Below are 17,492 nucleotides of genomic sequence, written 5' to 3'. Positions count from 1 at the left end.
AGTTCCCACTTACTTTCACCTCATTTAATTTTTACTGTAATGATACATTATGATCCAAGTCCTACGTTTGAATGTGCGTAATCCTTCTTTGAAATAATAAACAAATACATATACACTTCAGTTGCCACCCTGGCAAATAGAGGTGAATTTCAAGCTTATATGTAGAGGGCGAGGACGAACGAAGAGGAGAGGGATAGAGAGGATGTGACAGTGGCCCAATGGCGGAGGCAGGGGCGAGGGGATAACACCATGTGTAAAATACTGGAGAATCGGTCCACCAAATTCCACTTGTGTTATTTGCCATTCTCAGTCTGGGTTGGTTTTTGGGGGGGTGTTCATGCACTATAGGCCGGCGGTGCACGGCGTGGGGACGAGCTGCTGGCCTGTTTTGATCTGCTGCTGCTGCTGGGGCCCCGGGGTGGAGGACGAGCCTGAGGCCGAGGAGCGGATCTTGGTATTGGGCAGCTTGTGGTCCTTCTTCCACTTCATCCTCCGGTTCTGAAACCAGATCTTGACCTGGCGCTCGGACAGACACATGGTGTGCGCTATCTCCACCCGTCTGCGCCGAGTCAGGTACCGGTTGAAATGGAACTCCTTCTCCAGCTCCAGAGCCTGCTGGCGGGTGTAGGCAGTGCGGGACCTTTTGGGCACTCCTACTCCATTGTAACTGGCACTGACTGGAGGGGGGAAAAGCCATACACAGGCATGCAAGCAGGTGTTACATGCAGGCTGATAGCGTTCAATCCGATATTCTCCATTGGACATATTAAATTCTCCACTGGACACACGAAAAGAATGTAAAACTATAAGGGGATTTATCCGTTTCGAGTGGGATTACTGCCGCCCTGTTTGCGTTATTCTCTCTCTCGTTTCTGTTTGCGGACATGACCTTAATGTGGAGATGCCGAGTGTACAAGCACTCGCATCCAGGGACAGATCAAGCTTAGAAATGATTAACAAAACAGCGGGGTTGGATATTACAGTTTGGCTCGGCTCCAGCCGTGGAGGTAGTTTGGGTTAAAAAGCAACAAAGGCACATGGCCCCGACAGACGAACACAGGCAATAAAATTTACGAGGGTCCTTAATTACCGACCCTGCTGCTCGATAGTCGTAAATTGCTGTTGTAAGGGCTGCTACTAGTGCTGCCTCAATGGGCTTGCGTGTGTTCCAGTGGTTGTTTCTCAGTGGTTCTGCTATTTAACCGTGACGATAACTCACCGGTGCTAACGTGGACCTTTTTCATCCAGGGATAGACCACCGGCTCCTTGCCCTTCGGTACGCCGGGATATGCCTCATTGGCGAGGCTGCAGTCTTTGCTGGCATTGGTCCCTGCGCCACTATCTGGAGCCGTGTTGAGGCGAGGACCGTGGCTCTGTGGGACGGGCTGGGGCTGTGCGTGATGTCCATCGCCGAAATCTTCGAGCCCGGTGGCGGGGACATTACCGTAATCGTAGCCCGGCTCTGTGTAGTTTGACCTCGGATAGGATGCCTCGTCGTGATGGGGGAAGCCCGTATCTTTTGGCCGCTCGTAGTAATCACCGGGGTTGGGGATGTATCCGCTCTGCTGATATTCGTCGCATGGAGGAAAGGAAGGCTCGATATAGTTCGAGTTTATCAAGTAGGAACTCATGGTCATTAATTTGTGAAGTGCAACAATACTAATTTTTATCGCGCTGTCGTTTTTCTGATCTCCACAAAACCCTCCTACTCCCTGTCAAATGTACAAAGTTGTCTGGTCACGTGTGAAGAGCCACCAATCACCGCGTGTCCTGTGGGCATCATGTAAACAGGAACCAATGGAAAGCATGGCACTGGCACCACCAACACTGCTCGGACTGGCTTACGTTGGTGTTTTCCTTATTAAATCACAGTATATAAAGCAAACCTAATCATGCAACTTGTTTACTGCATGAGGCCAAACTTAGGCGGGCGAGGCTACTCTGTAGCAAAATCAACATCCTCTGTAAAGCAGATGAGAAGCTGGATATCAAATTCCAGTCGTGCACAAAAATGCATGGTTCGAGAGAAACAAAAGACAATGCATGCAGTGACATGGATATTGGTTATTGGAGCTTAGAATGTTTGTTTGATGTGAATGTTTGATTCACGCCAGCAGGTAAACAGGTGGGCAAAAAAAAAACAGGCAAAAACAACAGTACGCATAGGCTACTTAGGTTAAATATCGATAAAAAACAAAGTGTTAGGCCACAGCCATAGGCTACTGACCATAAGCACTGACAAACAGGCTGCTCCGTTGACGTCCAAGGCTGTGCGTCAAAAGCTTATTAAAAGTCATATAGCCTTATGTCTGATTTATACACAAATAAAAGTCTAATTAACACATGATCAAAATAGTTGCATGGCTGTGCAATATCATATCTAGGCTATATTTGATTTCAATCTTCAAAATAATATGAACAGCTCTTGATCCTCGGACTTTCCAATAGCCTACATCACAAAGGTTATGAACAGTTTTGGGGCACAAATTCCCTGTATTAACAAATTAAACATAAGAGGATGGGGTTATCATGCTGCCTTTACTTAAGTGTCAACTCTCATGTGAACTGCTACTCAAAAGCCCATCAAAACACTGAGCAAACACTTCCACACACGTATCTCGCAATTAGCCTAAGCCAATACAAAGCGCGTGCCTTTTAGCCAACATGGGCCTTTTACAGCAAGAGGTAGCAGGTGGATTCACTCTGCACAGCAGCAACAGCCTCATATCTGAGAAATATAGGATTTGAAATTCTAAATTAATCTGGAAATATGCAATTCCGCACTGCCAACAACTTATACACATATTTCTATTCATATCTGCCATGTGTTGCTTAAAGAGAAACACTAGCGCTGGTACCACATACTGTAAACAACCCAGGCTAACATGAGCAACATTGTGATCAGTTATAACAATGAAAAGCTTCCCCCCAGAATATTGCCAGGTAGAGTAAATAATACGAATAATAATAGCATATAAATAATAATATTAATAACATAATAATTTGGATAAGGTACAAATAATATAAACAGCTTATGACATAAATTACAGTCTCACACACGCACAAATTCAGGAAATTCATTATTCAGACTCCAACATCTATAAAGACTAACAATAAAATAAATAAATAAACAACTAAATAAACCACCCTGTCAACCAATGAGGTATATAGCAGCCTCTGACCGTATTCCTCGCCATCAGCCACCATGCCCAGATCCTGTTCCCTCTCCATGTCCGAGGTGGGACACTGTATGTGTCCCCAGAAGCAGCGGCAACTACACAAAGCTGTTCCTCACTGTCCACGTCAACAAGGCCTTTGCATCGAGAAACAAGAGGCCAAACTTCGGAAATATTGAAAGCTTTCTTTTGCGCCTTTTTTCCTTTCTTTCTTTTTTTCTGCTTCCCCCATTCAATTCGCTCCCCTAAACAGAGATAACTCCTGCATGACCCCAATGTGACACCGTTTCCATTTTGTTTCTGATTAATCTTGCCCATTGACAGTCTTTGTTAAACAACAAGGCGTGCCCTTCTCCAAAGAGGCGACATTTTCATATCTGTTAGACGCAGTGACCTGAGGTTCACCCCGGACTTGGACTTCAGTTTTTCAGGGTCTGTTCAACTCTGGGGAGATGGGAGAGCACTTAGCACGGGTCAGCACCCAGGAAGATCCCAAAAGGATTTAAAAAAGGGAAAAACGTTGTGCAAAACCCCTAAAGCAATCTGACACAAAACAGAACGAGCTGCACTCCTGAAAGTTCAAATGTGTATCTGAGCATAGGGCCGATCTTTTCAGCTATAGAGGTCTGGAAATGTAGTCGTCTGCTGGGCCTCTCGTATAGCTATATTATGTTTTTATATCATATCGCTCAACTCGGCCACTGCTGAACAGCATTTTGATGTTGTAGCAGACGAAGAATACAGGCGAATTCTTCTTTTACGCATGACACAGCAGGTGACACAGGCAGGTGGCAGTTTTTTTTATCCACCAACAGATTCTGCAGTTTTTTCATCTTAACACACTGAAGTCAACAGTTGCTGTAAGGCAGGCTCGGTATCTGTCGTGTATCTAATTCATTGTGAATTGCAGTGGATGTACTTTACGCCATATATCCCCTGTATCCTTATGGCCGAGAGACCACCTGAGAGGTAATATGTCAACATAATGTCCGCGGTAAGACGACTTCACATGATATCTAAATTTACAGTCTACTGCCAATGTATTATATATAGGCTCCTGTACAAATATGGGCAGGTCAGCTTGGCTATTATCCACTTAGGGCAAGTTACCCTTGCGTGAATGACGGCTATCTGTTTTTACAGGTCATTCTACTTGTTGCTATCGAGTAGTTTAAAATGTTCATCTCTGAATACGTTTATTGCAACATTTGCTATCATTAAGTCTTGCGGATCTGATGCTGTGCTATAGAGGCCGGTATACGGCCCCATGGTATTTTAGATAACAGCCATATACCTGTATTATCTATTCCAGGCCTGCAAGGCATCGGATATGAATGCAATAAAGCATGTGAATTGCATGGACAATACCAAAAGGGGATAATGATCATCTCATTCAACACTGATTAAAAAGCATGCATTTGGAAAGAATTAGGTCTATTAAGTGAAACCAGCTTGCACTATCTAAGTAATTTTCCGCAAAATTGAAAATACTATAATTTTGTGCTTGATGTGAGCAAAAAAATCGTAAATGGTTTGTGTTAGATTTTATTTTAGGGCCAAATAAGCTGCCAGGTAGATCATGGCGCTCCTTCGCAGAGGATATACTGTGAAGTGAAGGTCTATTTAACCAATATACATCATGGTGACAGTTTACTGTAAATTTAGATTATCAGAGAAGTGCTCTGACGATAGTGACAGATTGCAGATGGCTCTCACAAGGTCTCTTGTCTACGGAGCCCTGACGGCATAAAATATCCCCTCTGCATTCAAGATTGGGTAAAGCTTCAGGAGTAAAACAAAAAACAAAAACAAACAAAAAAGTTGTATACAACTAGAGGATTTCTGGCTGATATTAAGATTATATTAAAATTATTTTTAAGTGCATCCTCTCTTGACACTCAAAACAATAGCCTATACACAACTTAATAAGCTGTCAATGGTCACATATTATGAAAGTTATACAAAGATGTATTTTACTTGGGTATTAAGCCTAATGTAATACACGACCTCAAACCTCCATCGATATATGAAAACAATCCAGCAAAATCCCTCAAAAACTGCATGACAACTTCACGACTCCTCTAAATCAGTGCGCACTGCGCATCGTGGGGACCAGAGGGGTCCTGGATGGGGTTCCAGAGGGTCCCCAGCAAATTGATGAATTGTTCAACTTCAGCATTATTTCATTTGCAAGAAGTTAACACAATTAGATAATGTTGAAGAACGACTATTTTGATTATTTTTTACTGCTATCTCTATATTCTTGGAATTTTAGACCAAATAAACACCAAATAATAATAAAAAATATTCTCAGATTTGGGTCAGAGAGGAAACTAAATTAAATGGGGCCGTGGCTGATGTGGACTAAAACAGGGTCCTTGATATGAAAAAGGTTGAATCACTGCCCTAAATGAAATAATCCAGCATCATGCAGACAGGGACGATGGAATGTTTTCAAAATGAAATAATGTGCTGTGAAGAACCGCTGTTTAAACAGCCGAAAACAACTACCTTTAACAGCTGTTTAAAACGTGACGATAAGTAAGATTGTGCACTTTGAGGCGAAGTGTAACATGCTTAAACTCATACGGATTGTTACAACTGCACATAAGTATGTTGGAGTATCAAAATAATTCAAATACACGTTGGTCGCTGTTGAAAACGATAGTCTGCACCTTGAAGAAATAACATTTTGAGTTATGATATGTGAGCGAACGAGAAGGGAGGCCAACAATATTCCTCATTACACGGAATGTTAAGTTTTCACATAGAAAATAAGTAAATACATGTTCTTTCTGGTGGAGTAAGTGTGGCGGCCATCTTCTCTAAATTGTTTGAACATTTTGTGGGCGCACCTCTACCACAGTGCCCGATATTTATACTAAATGGAAGTCATGCTATATACTCCCTTTGTGTAAATGTGATGGAGGTCTAAAAACAACATTTTGGCGATTGTAAAAATGAAGTGTAACCGTTTCTGTTTCTTTTTGTAATTCATTTGATGTTTCTCTGTCAATAAACTCATGCTGAAATCGAAATATGCATTCTGTTTTATTGGGTCAAATATTTGAGGGATGCCAACTAATTATCAACTTCATTATTTTGTTTTAAAATAGTATAAAAATGTATTCCTTATCATCTTGTGGTCTTAACTGCCGAGTACGTGAGAGTTTAGATGCTTTAAACGAGACTCCCCGTTTTACGCATTGTGTAAGGACGATATCAACACTATATTTATTGTTGTATAGGTGTCGTTTTGGGCTCATTTCTCACAACTATGTTTTATCCAACAGGCCTTTACGCCTAAAACATAATGGTAATTTGGTCTATTGGGAATGATATTATTTTTTTTATTTTTTTCCTAAATTATTTTCTAAATTATGCCTTTTTCGCCCCAAACAGCCAACAAAGAAATGCATAATGTAGCCTATTCAAAATTGTACAAAAAATACATATTCCAATTCTCTGTTTATCAATAAAACCACTTTTATACCATTTTTGTGCGTCTTAAAACATTTCTTTCAGTTGGTCAGGAAGAGAAGGGCTAAATGTTTTTTAAGGGGTCCGGGGGCTCAATTTGGGGGCTGTGGGCCTTCCCATTACCCTGTGACCGGGTCGAGAGAATCAATCCTCAAAATGCTAATTTTTCCCTCGTCCCTAAACATATCAAATGCAATTTATTCAAAGGAAATTCACCAATCAACCGCCCTAATAAAACGCCAGCCACTCAATCTTGTGGCTGGGGACGGGTGGGGGGTCCCCTCCCCTGGTCCCTAACGCAGGGTCACCGCGCTTCCAGGGTTCACCTGGAGTGCACCGTGCAACATATGTAATTCAAAGCTATTCGGTCTTTTGTGTGGAGAGTCAAGATCGCTATTATAAGGCTGGCATCAAGCTCCGAGGGAACAGATGACGGAGACTTGTTCAGTGCGTAAACTTTTGACCCCAATTTTTCCTCCTCTTCTCCTGCTATCTCGATCTCATCAGTCCCAGCCCAGTGAGGAATCTGGCCTCTTGGAACGAAAAATTGATTTTAACAATCCGTATATCTTTCCATTACAATGATCATTTTCACAATATCATAATTTGAGAAGATGCCAGTATAGTCGAACTAAAATGCAGGTTTATGTGATCTCTCCAAAGGGAGCGAAAACCTCAGTCCAAAAGGCCCCTAACTCAAGACTATAGGGCCGTAAAATATGCAAATCATTCATTAAGGTTACATCAAGCAAAGCAGCCAAAAGTCTTTGTTGGAGGCAACACTTTAAGTTAGACTCTCCCTCTCTTCATTGTGTAGCCTATCTCTAAATGCAGTGTGTATACCACAGGCTCTCCATACCACAGTCAATTCATTTATACACATTATGGTTATAGGCAACGCCAAGTAAACGTGTCATTAACGTGAACGCGTGCGTGCGTGATACCATGCGTGATACCGTGGTTGTGTGAGTGTTTTTCTTCTCTCCTATAGCAGGCTGACAGTGAACTTGGCCTAAAGCGAGCTCTGCTGGTGGCTCGGAGAGGATGCAGATTTATCAAGCTGACCTCCAGTTGAACCTATAGCGCGTCTCTCTCTGCCTGGCAGCACCCGCACATGGCGCCCTTTCCAAATATCTCCTTTAGAAGTATTTCCCAGGGTGTTAATTATAAAATAACCGCACTCTGATTGTGCCATGTTCTATTTTCAATGTGTACTATATCAAACTGAAAATGATATGCTATTATTTTGCTGAGCAGGTGACTTCTTTAGCAGATGATACTAGTAACGTTTGTTTAGCAATAAATAGGCTACATATCAGCAGTGTGGTTTAGATTAGTTCAATTTGACAATCAGTGCAACCTTGAAACTTTGTGAATTGAAAATCCGTCTAGGATTCCATCTAAACGTCCAATTAATTCTAAGAGGTGGCCTGAATTTAAATAGCCCCCAACACTGGGTGGAAATGACCAATATAACTGAATAAAAGTTGCAAGGTGAAAATTAAACTCGTTTAATTCCAGCACGCTTCAGAAAAAAACGTTATTTCCTCATAGTTAGAAATTCCATTTTGTAGGTCGACCGATAATGTGCGCTGAGGGCCTCATGCACCAAAACTTAAAACCTGATATTTAAAGCTGGCGGACAGTTAAATCCTGCAGATCCAACAAAAGTAGCAGCAAACTAAAAACGTAATTGTTATACACCAGATGGTCGCCAATTTCTAAGGGATGTGACCCTAATTGTCAAATCAAATGATTTCGATAGCCTAAATGTTTTGAAATCTGCATATTCATATACTGGAAATGGACTATGGTGAAGCACTCTCCCTTTTATATGGCCCCATACAATGAAAAACAACAACGGATTATGCCCATGCTGCATTAGTAAAAAGTCACCAACTCTTATTGTTCTATTTTCAGTCCAATATTTTTTTTTAGAGTTGCGATAGCTGCTGCTGCCCCGGCCCTGATCAGACAAGAGGTCACCACAAAGCGAGAGTGACTTTTTCCGAAGGGTCATCTGAACTTTTCAACCCCCCAAAAACACAAAATGACGTGGCTGACACAAAACGGAATTCCTTTTCAAAAGTCTCCCTGCTGCGTTTTGTTGCCTTGTTGTGTTTACTTGACACTGTTAGTGTTTACAGCCTGTCCTAAAGACATGCAGGGTGCCAACATGTGGAGCGCAGCCCTGCAGAGCAAAACAACAACTGCAACTTTTCAGAGGTGAATACAACTTCCAAAAGCATCCACATCACACGAATCAGACAAAACTGGACAAAACTGCAGGCCTGCATTACAGGTCAACTTCATCAAATTTACCCAATCTACACACCCCATGGTAACATTCTGGCTCATGGTCTGTTAATCCTCCAATGTAATAAAACTACAACTAGAAGTTTGTGGGGGTGGAAATGGACAGAGATAATTATCCAACAATGTAAAAATGGATTATGAGTTACACCACAGATGGAGGGAAACAAGTTACACGGGGAAGGAAGCAATTAAATGGCCATGAGCCGGACCCAACCCTGCGCAACATCTGCCGAGACCAGTATTCAGCACTGCACAACTGACAAATTAGCGTAATGGACTAATAGGGACGGATAGAGAGAGCGAATACAATCATAAGGCTGTTTAACACAGGCTGGCTGTTCTCAGGCTAGCGGCTATTCTGGATAAACTTACCCAGAGACGCGCTCTTCCTCCTGGAGAGCGTCCGGTCCATCCTGGGGCTGACTGAGCAATAGGGACGGGCTGTACCGGTCAAGTAACACTTACAGCCTGCGAAGAGAGAGTCAGACGAAGCCTCGCCGTCAGTGCGATTATATGTTATGTGCAATACTGTCAACTCCCCAAAACCATAAAACTTACTTTAATGGCCACCACGTGACCGTTTATGGCCAGTGAGCCTATCTGGCCGCGCTCCGGATGATTTTTACGATCTAATTCATAGACAAAACCCCCCATTCATTTAGCACCCAAATGTCAGAGAGCCAGAACCGGCCTTAATAAAGTTTACAGCTTGAAAAGTCGAGCTGATTCTCGGGGAATAGCTCGGGAGTCCGAGCACATGGGGGGACGCCCCTGGAGCCTGTCAGTGCAAGGACCCAAAGCCCCCCCCCCGCAGCATAGCAAGGTGAGTAAAACTGAGATATTCATTCGGCTACCTGTTGAATTCGCGGAGCTATAGATCTTGGAGAAACTTTTGCAAACTTACATAGTTCATCCATTCATGGACTTATAACCTGAAACGCTAATTGATCATTCAGCCTATAGCGGTCTTGGCAAAAGCGCAAATGAATCCTCAACTATTGTAAAATAACCTTACACACTGCAGTGTTGCCGTTCCAGTAGAAAGTTTATTATAATGGCCATCAGCATCATCATCATCAGCATCATCATCATCATCATCAGCATCATTATTATCATCATCATCATCATCATTATAGTATATTCTCGACTTCCAGTCATTTAAAAACATTTACAAAAAGCATATCACGATGGAGCTATACACTTAGGCAATGGAATTCACTGTGGGACCTTCCACATAAAAATAGATATAGAAAACAAAGACAAAACACGTTTTACTAAGATGCTGCGCCCATGGTGAACAACGCAAACAGCAGTTCCTGCAAAACAAGGATACAAGGCACAGCTACTGTACATACAAGACTGGGTCGTAACCTCTGTCCATACATGTGTTCACGACAACGCACACAATAACCACACAAGGCTTTACTTTGTTGGCTCTACTTTAGGAAGCAAGTTATCTGACAAGTTGGTACAATTACATCGAACAAATAAATACATATACATACATACAGAAAACGAAGGCTAAACACGAAGGCAGCTCAACCCCAACCCTCTATTTATTCGGTTGTTATTGTTCTGAGTGCATCACACAACTTTTACTGGATTTGCGGTAGGTAACATTTCAAGCTTTGACTTTTTTTTTCCGTCTGAACAAGAAATAAGTTAAACAAACATTTATTTTCATCTGTTTTTTTCCCCCTTCTATATCTAGACAGAACTGTACAGAATGCATTTTTTTAAACTCACATATTAAGCATAACCACGGTGTAAATAAAAATGAAATAATATTAAGGAAATGAAAGGGCCGGTAGGTGAGGTGTCCCCGGTCCCAGACACAGCCCGTAACAAGTCTCTGGCGCTTTTGAAATGGGATGAGGGGAAGTTGATATCACAATCTTTGTTTTATTTTTATATGCTCCTTATAGGAACTGGAACAGGGAGTGGATATCAAGGCCGGTAGCCTCCACCGCCTGCAGCCGCCATGCTCATGCTCTTCAGCTTGTTGTCCTTCTTCCACTTCATCCTGCGGTTCTGAAACCAGATCTTGATCTGTCTCTCTGAGAGGCACAGGGCATGGGCTATCTCGATCCTCCGCCTGCGGGTCAGGTACCGGTTGAAGTGGAACTCCTTCTCGAGCTCCAAGGTCTGGTACCGAGTGTAGGCAGTTCTGGCCCTTTTCCCCTCTGGTCCTGTCATGTCTGGTAGAGATAGAGACAGGGAAAACACAGGGGACATGCAGTAGTTGGTCTACCATGAGTTAAAACAACTTTTTACCACATTATCTGATTATGTTTATTTATTTATTTTACTTTCACTCGGATGGTTTTCTATGTGGATACATGGTTACAAACTTTGCGCACGAATAAACGGCGCGTAAAAAGAACCCAAATGATAAATCATAGGAATTAGTATCATTTTAACAGACAAAGCTTTTCAAATACACACCTTGCGTATGTGAATCAACATAAAGATTACATAAAATATATCCAGCCAGATAATATCACAGCATAAAATTACAAAAGTAAAATATAGCCTACGTCCTAATTTTTTACATAATTTATGTTTAGATAATGTTTGTAAATTAGCCTTTACTTTTCTCATTTTGACAGTACTGAACATAACACCAAACACCAAACAGTTGCGCATGGCGCATATGTAGCCACATGCTCCACTGGAAAGTATATAAATTGCTGACTTTTAAGTCAGACTTTTTCCTCTGTTTAATGTGAAATTAACAAATCCAAACCTGTCCTGCTTGTGCATGGTAAGAGACCCACTGGCTAAAATGTCAATATGGTCACCCTTCTTTACCCATACACTTAACACATTGCCTGCCCTCCTAACACATCCAAACAAAACGCACGTACAAAATATTTAAAAAAGCAGTTTACCATGATTTATATGTAGCTTTCTCATCCACGGATATATCTGAGGCTGAGCTGAGTCGGTGACATTTTGGGGAGTTGTCGGTGCGCTTCCCGTAGGCTTCTCTTCCTCGAGGGGGGACGCTTTGGACACACACTCCCGGTTCAGCAGCAGCGTGCCTCCGTTCGAGCTTGAGCACGGGGTTGAGCACGGGGTAGTTATGGAGTTTTTCACGGCTCGGTGCTGAGACTGAGACTCGGTGACCGGGGACGAGCTGGCGACCGACGAGCACGGTAGAGGGTCAGGTGGAGGCGACAGAGACGAGGTCCCGGTGTTGTTGGTGGGCTGAGTGTACCTGACCGGCTCCACCGAGGACGTTGTCGCCGCCGAGTGACTCGGGGAGTAGCCCGGTGTCTGCTCGCTGCCCACAAAGTGTTCGGTACCGGCCCGCCCGACCGTGAGGTCCATCCCGTTGTAGCCATAGCCGTACCTGCTGGAATGCATGGCTGTTGAGTCCCTGTATTGCTCGTTTGTCGAACTATGGTCTCCATAATTATGTAACTGGTAGTCCGCGCCATTGGGATAGCGACCGCAGAATGAGTTCACAAAATAGGAGCTCATTTGTTGACAATTCCACTGGTTGTTCGTTGTCGGTATTGTGGTTGTTTTTTAATATTTTTTTGGTAAAATAATAAACCTATGTACTTGATTTGTGGCTCTTGATGGTTTAGCGCGTCCTATAGCACCCTTGCACAATTTATGATGAATTATGGAAATGAGTGGGACATGGACTTGATTCTCTCTTACGTAGGCACCCAAATATGGGGTACGGCGGAGAATCACGTGCTTTTGTTGACCAGTCGTAAATCCTGCTCGGTGACCTCCAGAGGTAAACTCGTGCACGGAGGAAATACTGGGTGGGATGTGAAGGGTGCGCGCATCCAAGCACGCATGGGTAGGGCAGCCTCAGAGCGGGGGCTTTGGTGTTTTGAATTGTCGTGGTGCGCCATCCTCTGGTTGAACTGCTTCACTGCGTGTCTGCGGCGCTTTCTGAGGCGTGGGCTCCACACGGGGTCATTCAGAGGTTAACGACCATTGCGGCAAAAAGCAATGGGTTCCCAAACAATACAACAAGTGACATGGTGAGGGTGCAATCTCTCCTAGGTTATTGTACAGAAATAATTCGATAAAGAATATCGTAGAAATGCATGTTATGACTGGCGATGAGTGCAATATGCAACTAATAAAGACCCATTCAAAACATGCAGTTGTTTCGGACCTTTTTTGATAATCATACAACGACTTATACCAATCATATCTTGTTGTTTTTGGGTAATTATCACCTTATATGCAAAAAATCTATTAAATACATGTTATGGTAAAGGAAAAAAACAACACTAAATCGAATAATGTGGCCGTATCCAATGCCTGCCTATGGCACTTCTAATAACTAAAGTTTAAACATTGGCTACACGTGAACAGATAGACCTACGTTTTGTTGATGAAAATAATGTTGAAATAATACTCCATAGGAGATTATGATCCTTTTTCACAGAATGTCGCTTAGTTATTTTGCTGTCAGACTGCGATTCACTGCCGTTGCTGTGCATCTTTTTTAAACAGTCAATATTTTACCAAAATATGCTTTTTAGTGTTTCTGAGATATGTACAAGATTCGAATAACATATCATGGTCCATTTAAATTCAACTAGGGCCCACACAGAACACTATACCGTTTTTAAATTGTGCCTAAACATTGAATTGTCTGCAATTCGGAAGACAAAGGAAACACATGATTTTGTCATGTGTTTCCTGATACGCCTTCCCTCATTAAGGCGTATTGAAACGGAACAGAGTTTAAATGTAGTGTGTTAAATGTGTAAATTGAAAAATAATATTTCATATTTTAATATTGCATATGCCAACAATTGTTTTAACAAGTCACAGTGTCTCGAATTTCTTCCACTAACAATCTTCCCCTACAAAGCTTTGATATAACATAACAGTCAAATTTTCAATCGCCTCGCTGGCATCTATAAGGAACTTGGAAGGAAAACTAAAGATCATTGATAATACAGATAAAATAAATAAATAAATAGGCTAAATAAATATAAACTCGTGAATTTTAGTGAAATCAGTCTAATGTAAAAAGCACTGACTATAGCTTAAATCATGAAAAACAGAATATGAGAACACATGCAGTCTCTTGACTTCTCTGGTAGGCTATGTGAGGTTTGAGCTAAACAGAGAGGTCAGGAAAAACTGGAGAGACACACATGGCTACTAGAGACACGTCTATAAATGGAAGCATGGCGCCGTATCCAGCGCTTTCCATTTGGGCTTTCTCCTTGTGGAATTTTTATGGCTCCAGCCTCTCGGAGGCACTGGCTTGTCCTTTGGCTTTTCCCCCTTCCTATTTCCCCAGAGGAGCGCTCTACCCGGCACAGGGCCAACACTGCGTTACTGACACAAACAGCGAGATGGATAGTTTCTGTTCCAGATATGTGAGCCATTTGCGGTCATATAGCCCCAGAAGGCACTGGGTTCCCATATCCATAGTGGCCCTACCATCTGAGAGTAGCCTACTAGAGTGAAACCTCTAGCAGGTAAAGACTGTAACTGGTTTTGTTTTTTAAGGGTGTGTTGGCTGTGAGTGTGTGTTGGCTAAATAGCCATTCCCCAGCAGCTGATTTATGGCTGGCCAATGGCAACAAAGTTCCCACGAAAATTATTTCCCCCAGGAGGGTTAGGGACACACCCAGAAACCGCTGAAGAAACGGGGGGGGGGGGGGGGGGGGGGGGGGTGGATGCGCAATAGTAACATGCCGGGCTTGGAGCAAGGGGCACAGGCGCACGAATAAAGGAGGGCAGTGCACTCTGCAGGCACCTTCGCACACTAGCACTTAAATGGTAAGCGAATCTCACAATGTCGAACTTTCACGTCCTCAAATAGGCTATCATTACGCACAAGTGCAGCGTGACCAAGATCACAGCGATGCTTACATTCAGGGCGGTTGTGGCATTTTGTGTAATACGAGGAGCAGTATCACAATTCTCAGTCTGCATCCATCGTTTTTTTACCCCAGCAAACAAAGTTAGATGCTGGCGTAAGAATAATATAGCAATGCAGCAGCCAAAATACCTGGAGAGCACTTTGTTTTCTTCCCCAGAACTCTGAGAAGCATGACCGAAACGCAAATATGGAGTGGGGGACAATTAACTCGCTTGCAAATGCAGTGGTTGATGGACATCTTTTAAGGATTGTATAGACATGCAGGCCTTTTTAAAAGTGGCCAAGCTGCGCCAATCACTTCACTATCACAATATTCTGTTAGGCTGGAAAATAATAATAATAATAATAATAATAATAATAATAATAATAATAATAATAATAATAATAATAATAATAATAATAATAATAATAATAATAATAATAATAATAATTTGCCCACGAATTATATCGAGTGATGAATTAACTGTGGGAAAACATATTCCCCAAGAGAGCAGAGTCAGAGAGCAATTTTAAACTGCCCTCTATTGTCACGGATAAAACACACAGCCTATCCTTTAAAAAGAGTTAGGCCTATATATATGAGAAATCTTATTTGTTTTGTTCTTACAAATATGATTGTTATCAAATTCATAGCTACAGCATATATGGTCTTGGGCCTGCATCGACATCTGGGAGGTACAGCTAAACCAGCAGATAGCCTAAGTTGTTAGGGTCTGATTCAATAAGTTGAACAAAACTCAAATATCAGCCAACATTGACATAAGGCATAGAAATAGAGATGGACTTGATTCAGGGTCAACATGTAAGGCAGACTATTGCAAGGCAGGACAAGGAAAGCAGACGGAGCTGCAGCCACGATAGACCAAATTTCCCCACAGGAGGGCGTCAAAGAGCACATCTGTTGGCCACAATCCACCCAATGAAATTATGCAGCCGATAGCCCTTCCCCATTTAAATCCAACAACAAACAAATGAAGCCTGGACAGCATACAATGACCAAAACGCAGATCTAAATCAACACCAGTCTGCACACACAGAGACTATTTCCAGCTCAGAGACCAACACAGCAGAGACAAGTTTCAGACCGATCATGTCCTCTTTATGTCATTCAACCATAAATCATATAAATATCCAACATGCACAAGCATTCTGTCTATACACGCTAATTGTCAATTGCTTAGTTATGGATCTCTGAACACAAACACAATACGGCGCAATACTTCATTACAGCGTTGTTTATTATTTAAATTGTTCGTCTTTGCAGATGGTTAAAATAATACATACGCGATAGATAGAATCAGTTGTCTTACCTTCCGAAGGTATCTGTTGAGGGTTGTAAACGGTGGAGATGAGGGGAGGGAGTTGGCAGGTGCAGGCGGGTGGTGACCGGGGGAAGTCTCCTGTTGTCTCCCTGGACGGAAACTGGGGCTCCTGGGGGTCAGTGACGCACTGGAGCTCATCGTGCCAAACCGTGCCAGGAGAGCCACACCAGTGTACCCAAACGGTCCAGTCATGTCCCAAGGCAGGGGACTGTGCGCCATGCGTCTGCGTGACCAAGAGGAAACTCAAATAATAAAGGTTACAGGGAGAGCTGAATGATATGAAAACGGAGAGGGTCGCTATGAGAAAACGGCTGTGTGGAAAACCGAGACTGTTACATGAAGGGCTGCTCTATTCTGCTATAGGAAATTATATATAAAAAAAAGTTCATGTTCACGGCTCCTGTCCATGTGACTAAGCTGCGGCCAATGGGAAGCCACGACGCGTCGTAAAGTTGTATTGCTATGTTGTAAATTTTCATAAACAACAACGGATTTATGACCCAGTGCTGGAGGGAGAGATGGGGGAAAGCGATGGGAGGAGGGAGAGAGAGACGGAGAGAGAGAATGAGAGTGAGAGAGAGGGGCAGGTCACCGTGAGGCGCCATCTTACCGAGGGAAGAGGGAATGCAGAGTTCAACAGTAATTTCCCTTCATGTGCAGCCTGCCCCATCTCGCATCCTCATAGTTCACATTCCCCAAACTCCAGTGTTTACCTAACCTCTAATGGATTGCAACATGTTTCTTTACACGCAACCCAATATTGCTCACTGTGAACGGTACTTTAGAACAAAATATTACTATTATTATTATTGAACATCATCTGCGCATACAATGAAAGCACGTAAACAGGCAGGCACAAGCTATTTTATTCCATATAGGCCACATATCAGTATTCGTTTTCGTTCAAAATACAGTTCCAGAGATGCAAAGAAATTGTTTCTATATTAGTTATTTGTTTATTTATATAGCCTACATAAATCTTCACTTTATATGACCACTTCCCATGGTGAACTGAAATATCATAGCATTTTGAAAACCAATTACACTTATTTAACACTGAGGAATTAGGCTACGTCAAATGGCCTACTAAATCTAAGAGTGCATGCATTTATTATTGACATTCACAAACATGTTTGAAAATTTTAAACGTGAAAATCTAGACCAGAATTAGGCAATAAAATCCACATTTTACAATTCACAGTTACGACTTCATCTCTCACGTCTGTTGAAACACAATTATAATAACTGGACTTAAGGGGGTCTGAGGTAGGCTACACAGGCTCATTCAATATGCAAATATTCTGTTAATAGTACTGGTGG

The 17,492-nt window shown here is 42.4% G+C and overlaps 2 protein-coding genes across 2 annotated transcripts; both read right to left on the bottom strand.

The window, feature by feature from the left end:
* Positions 1-342: 342 nt before the first annotated feature.
* hoxa4a (homeobox A4a) lies at positions 343-1,637 on the bottom strand (the record flags this gene model as incomplete). The annotated part of the gene is made up of 2 exons (XM_083645583.1): positions 343-677; positions 1,220-1,637. The coding sequence occupies 2 exons, from the start codon at positions 1,635-1,637 to the stop codon at positions 343-345; spliced, it is 753 nt and encodes a 250-aa protein (XP_083501709.1).
* A 9,282-nt stretch (positions 1,638-10,919) lies between these two features.
* hoxa5a (homeobox A5a) lies at positions 10,920-12,467 on the bottom strand (the record flags this gene model as incomplete). Its single annotated transcript, XM_083645580.1, has 2 exons — positions 11,864-12,467; positions 10,920-11,170 (listed from the first exon to the last, which is right to left on the bottom strand). The coding sequence occupies exons 1-2, from the start codon at positions 12,456-12,458 to the stop codon at positions 10,920-10,922; spliced, it is 846 nt and encodes a 281-aa protein (XP_083501706.1). The 5' UTR covers positions 12,459-12,467.
* Between the last annotated feature and the right edge of the window lie 5,025 nt (positions 12,468-17,492).

The sequence above is a fragment of the Poromitra crassiceps genome, assembly GCF_964638095.1.
Source record: "Poromitra crassiceps genome assembly, chromosome: 11".
Taxonomy (NCBI): Eukaryota; Metazoa; Chordata; class Actinopteri; order Beryciformes; family Melamphaidae; genus Poromitra; species Poromitra crassiceps.
Note: the sequence above shows the minus strand (reverse complement) of the source record. Positions and strands in the feature narration are given on the sequence as shown.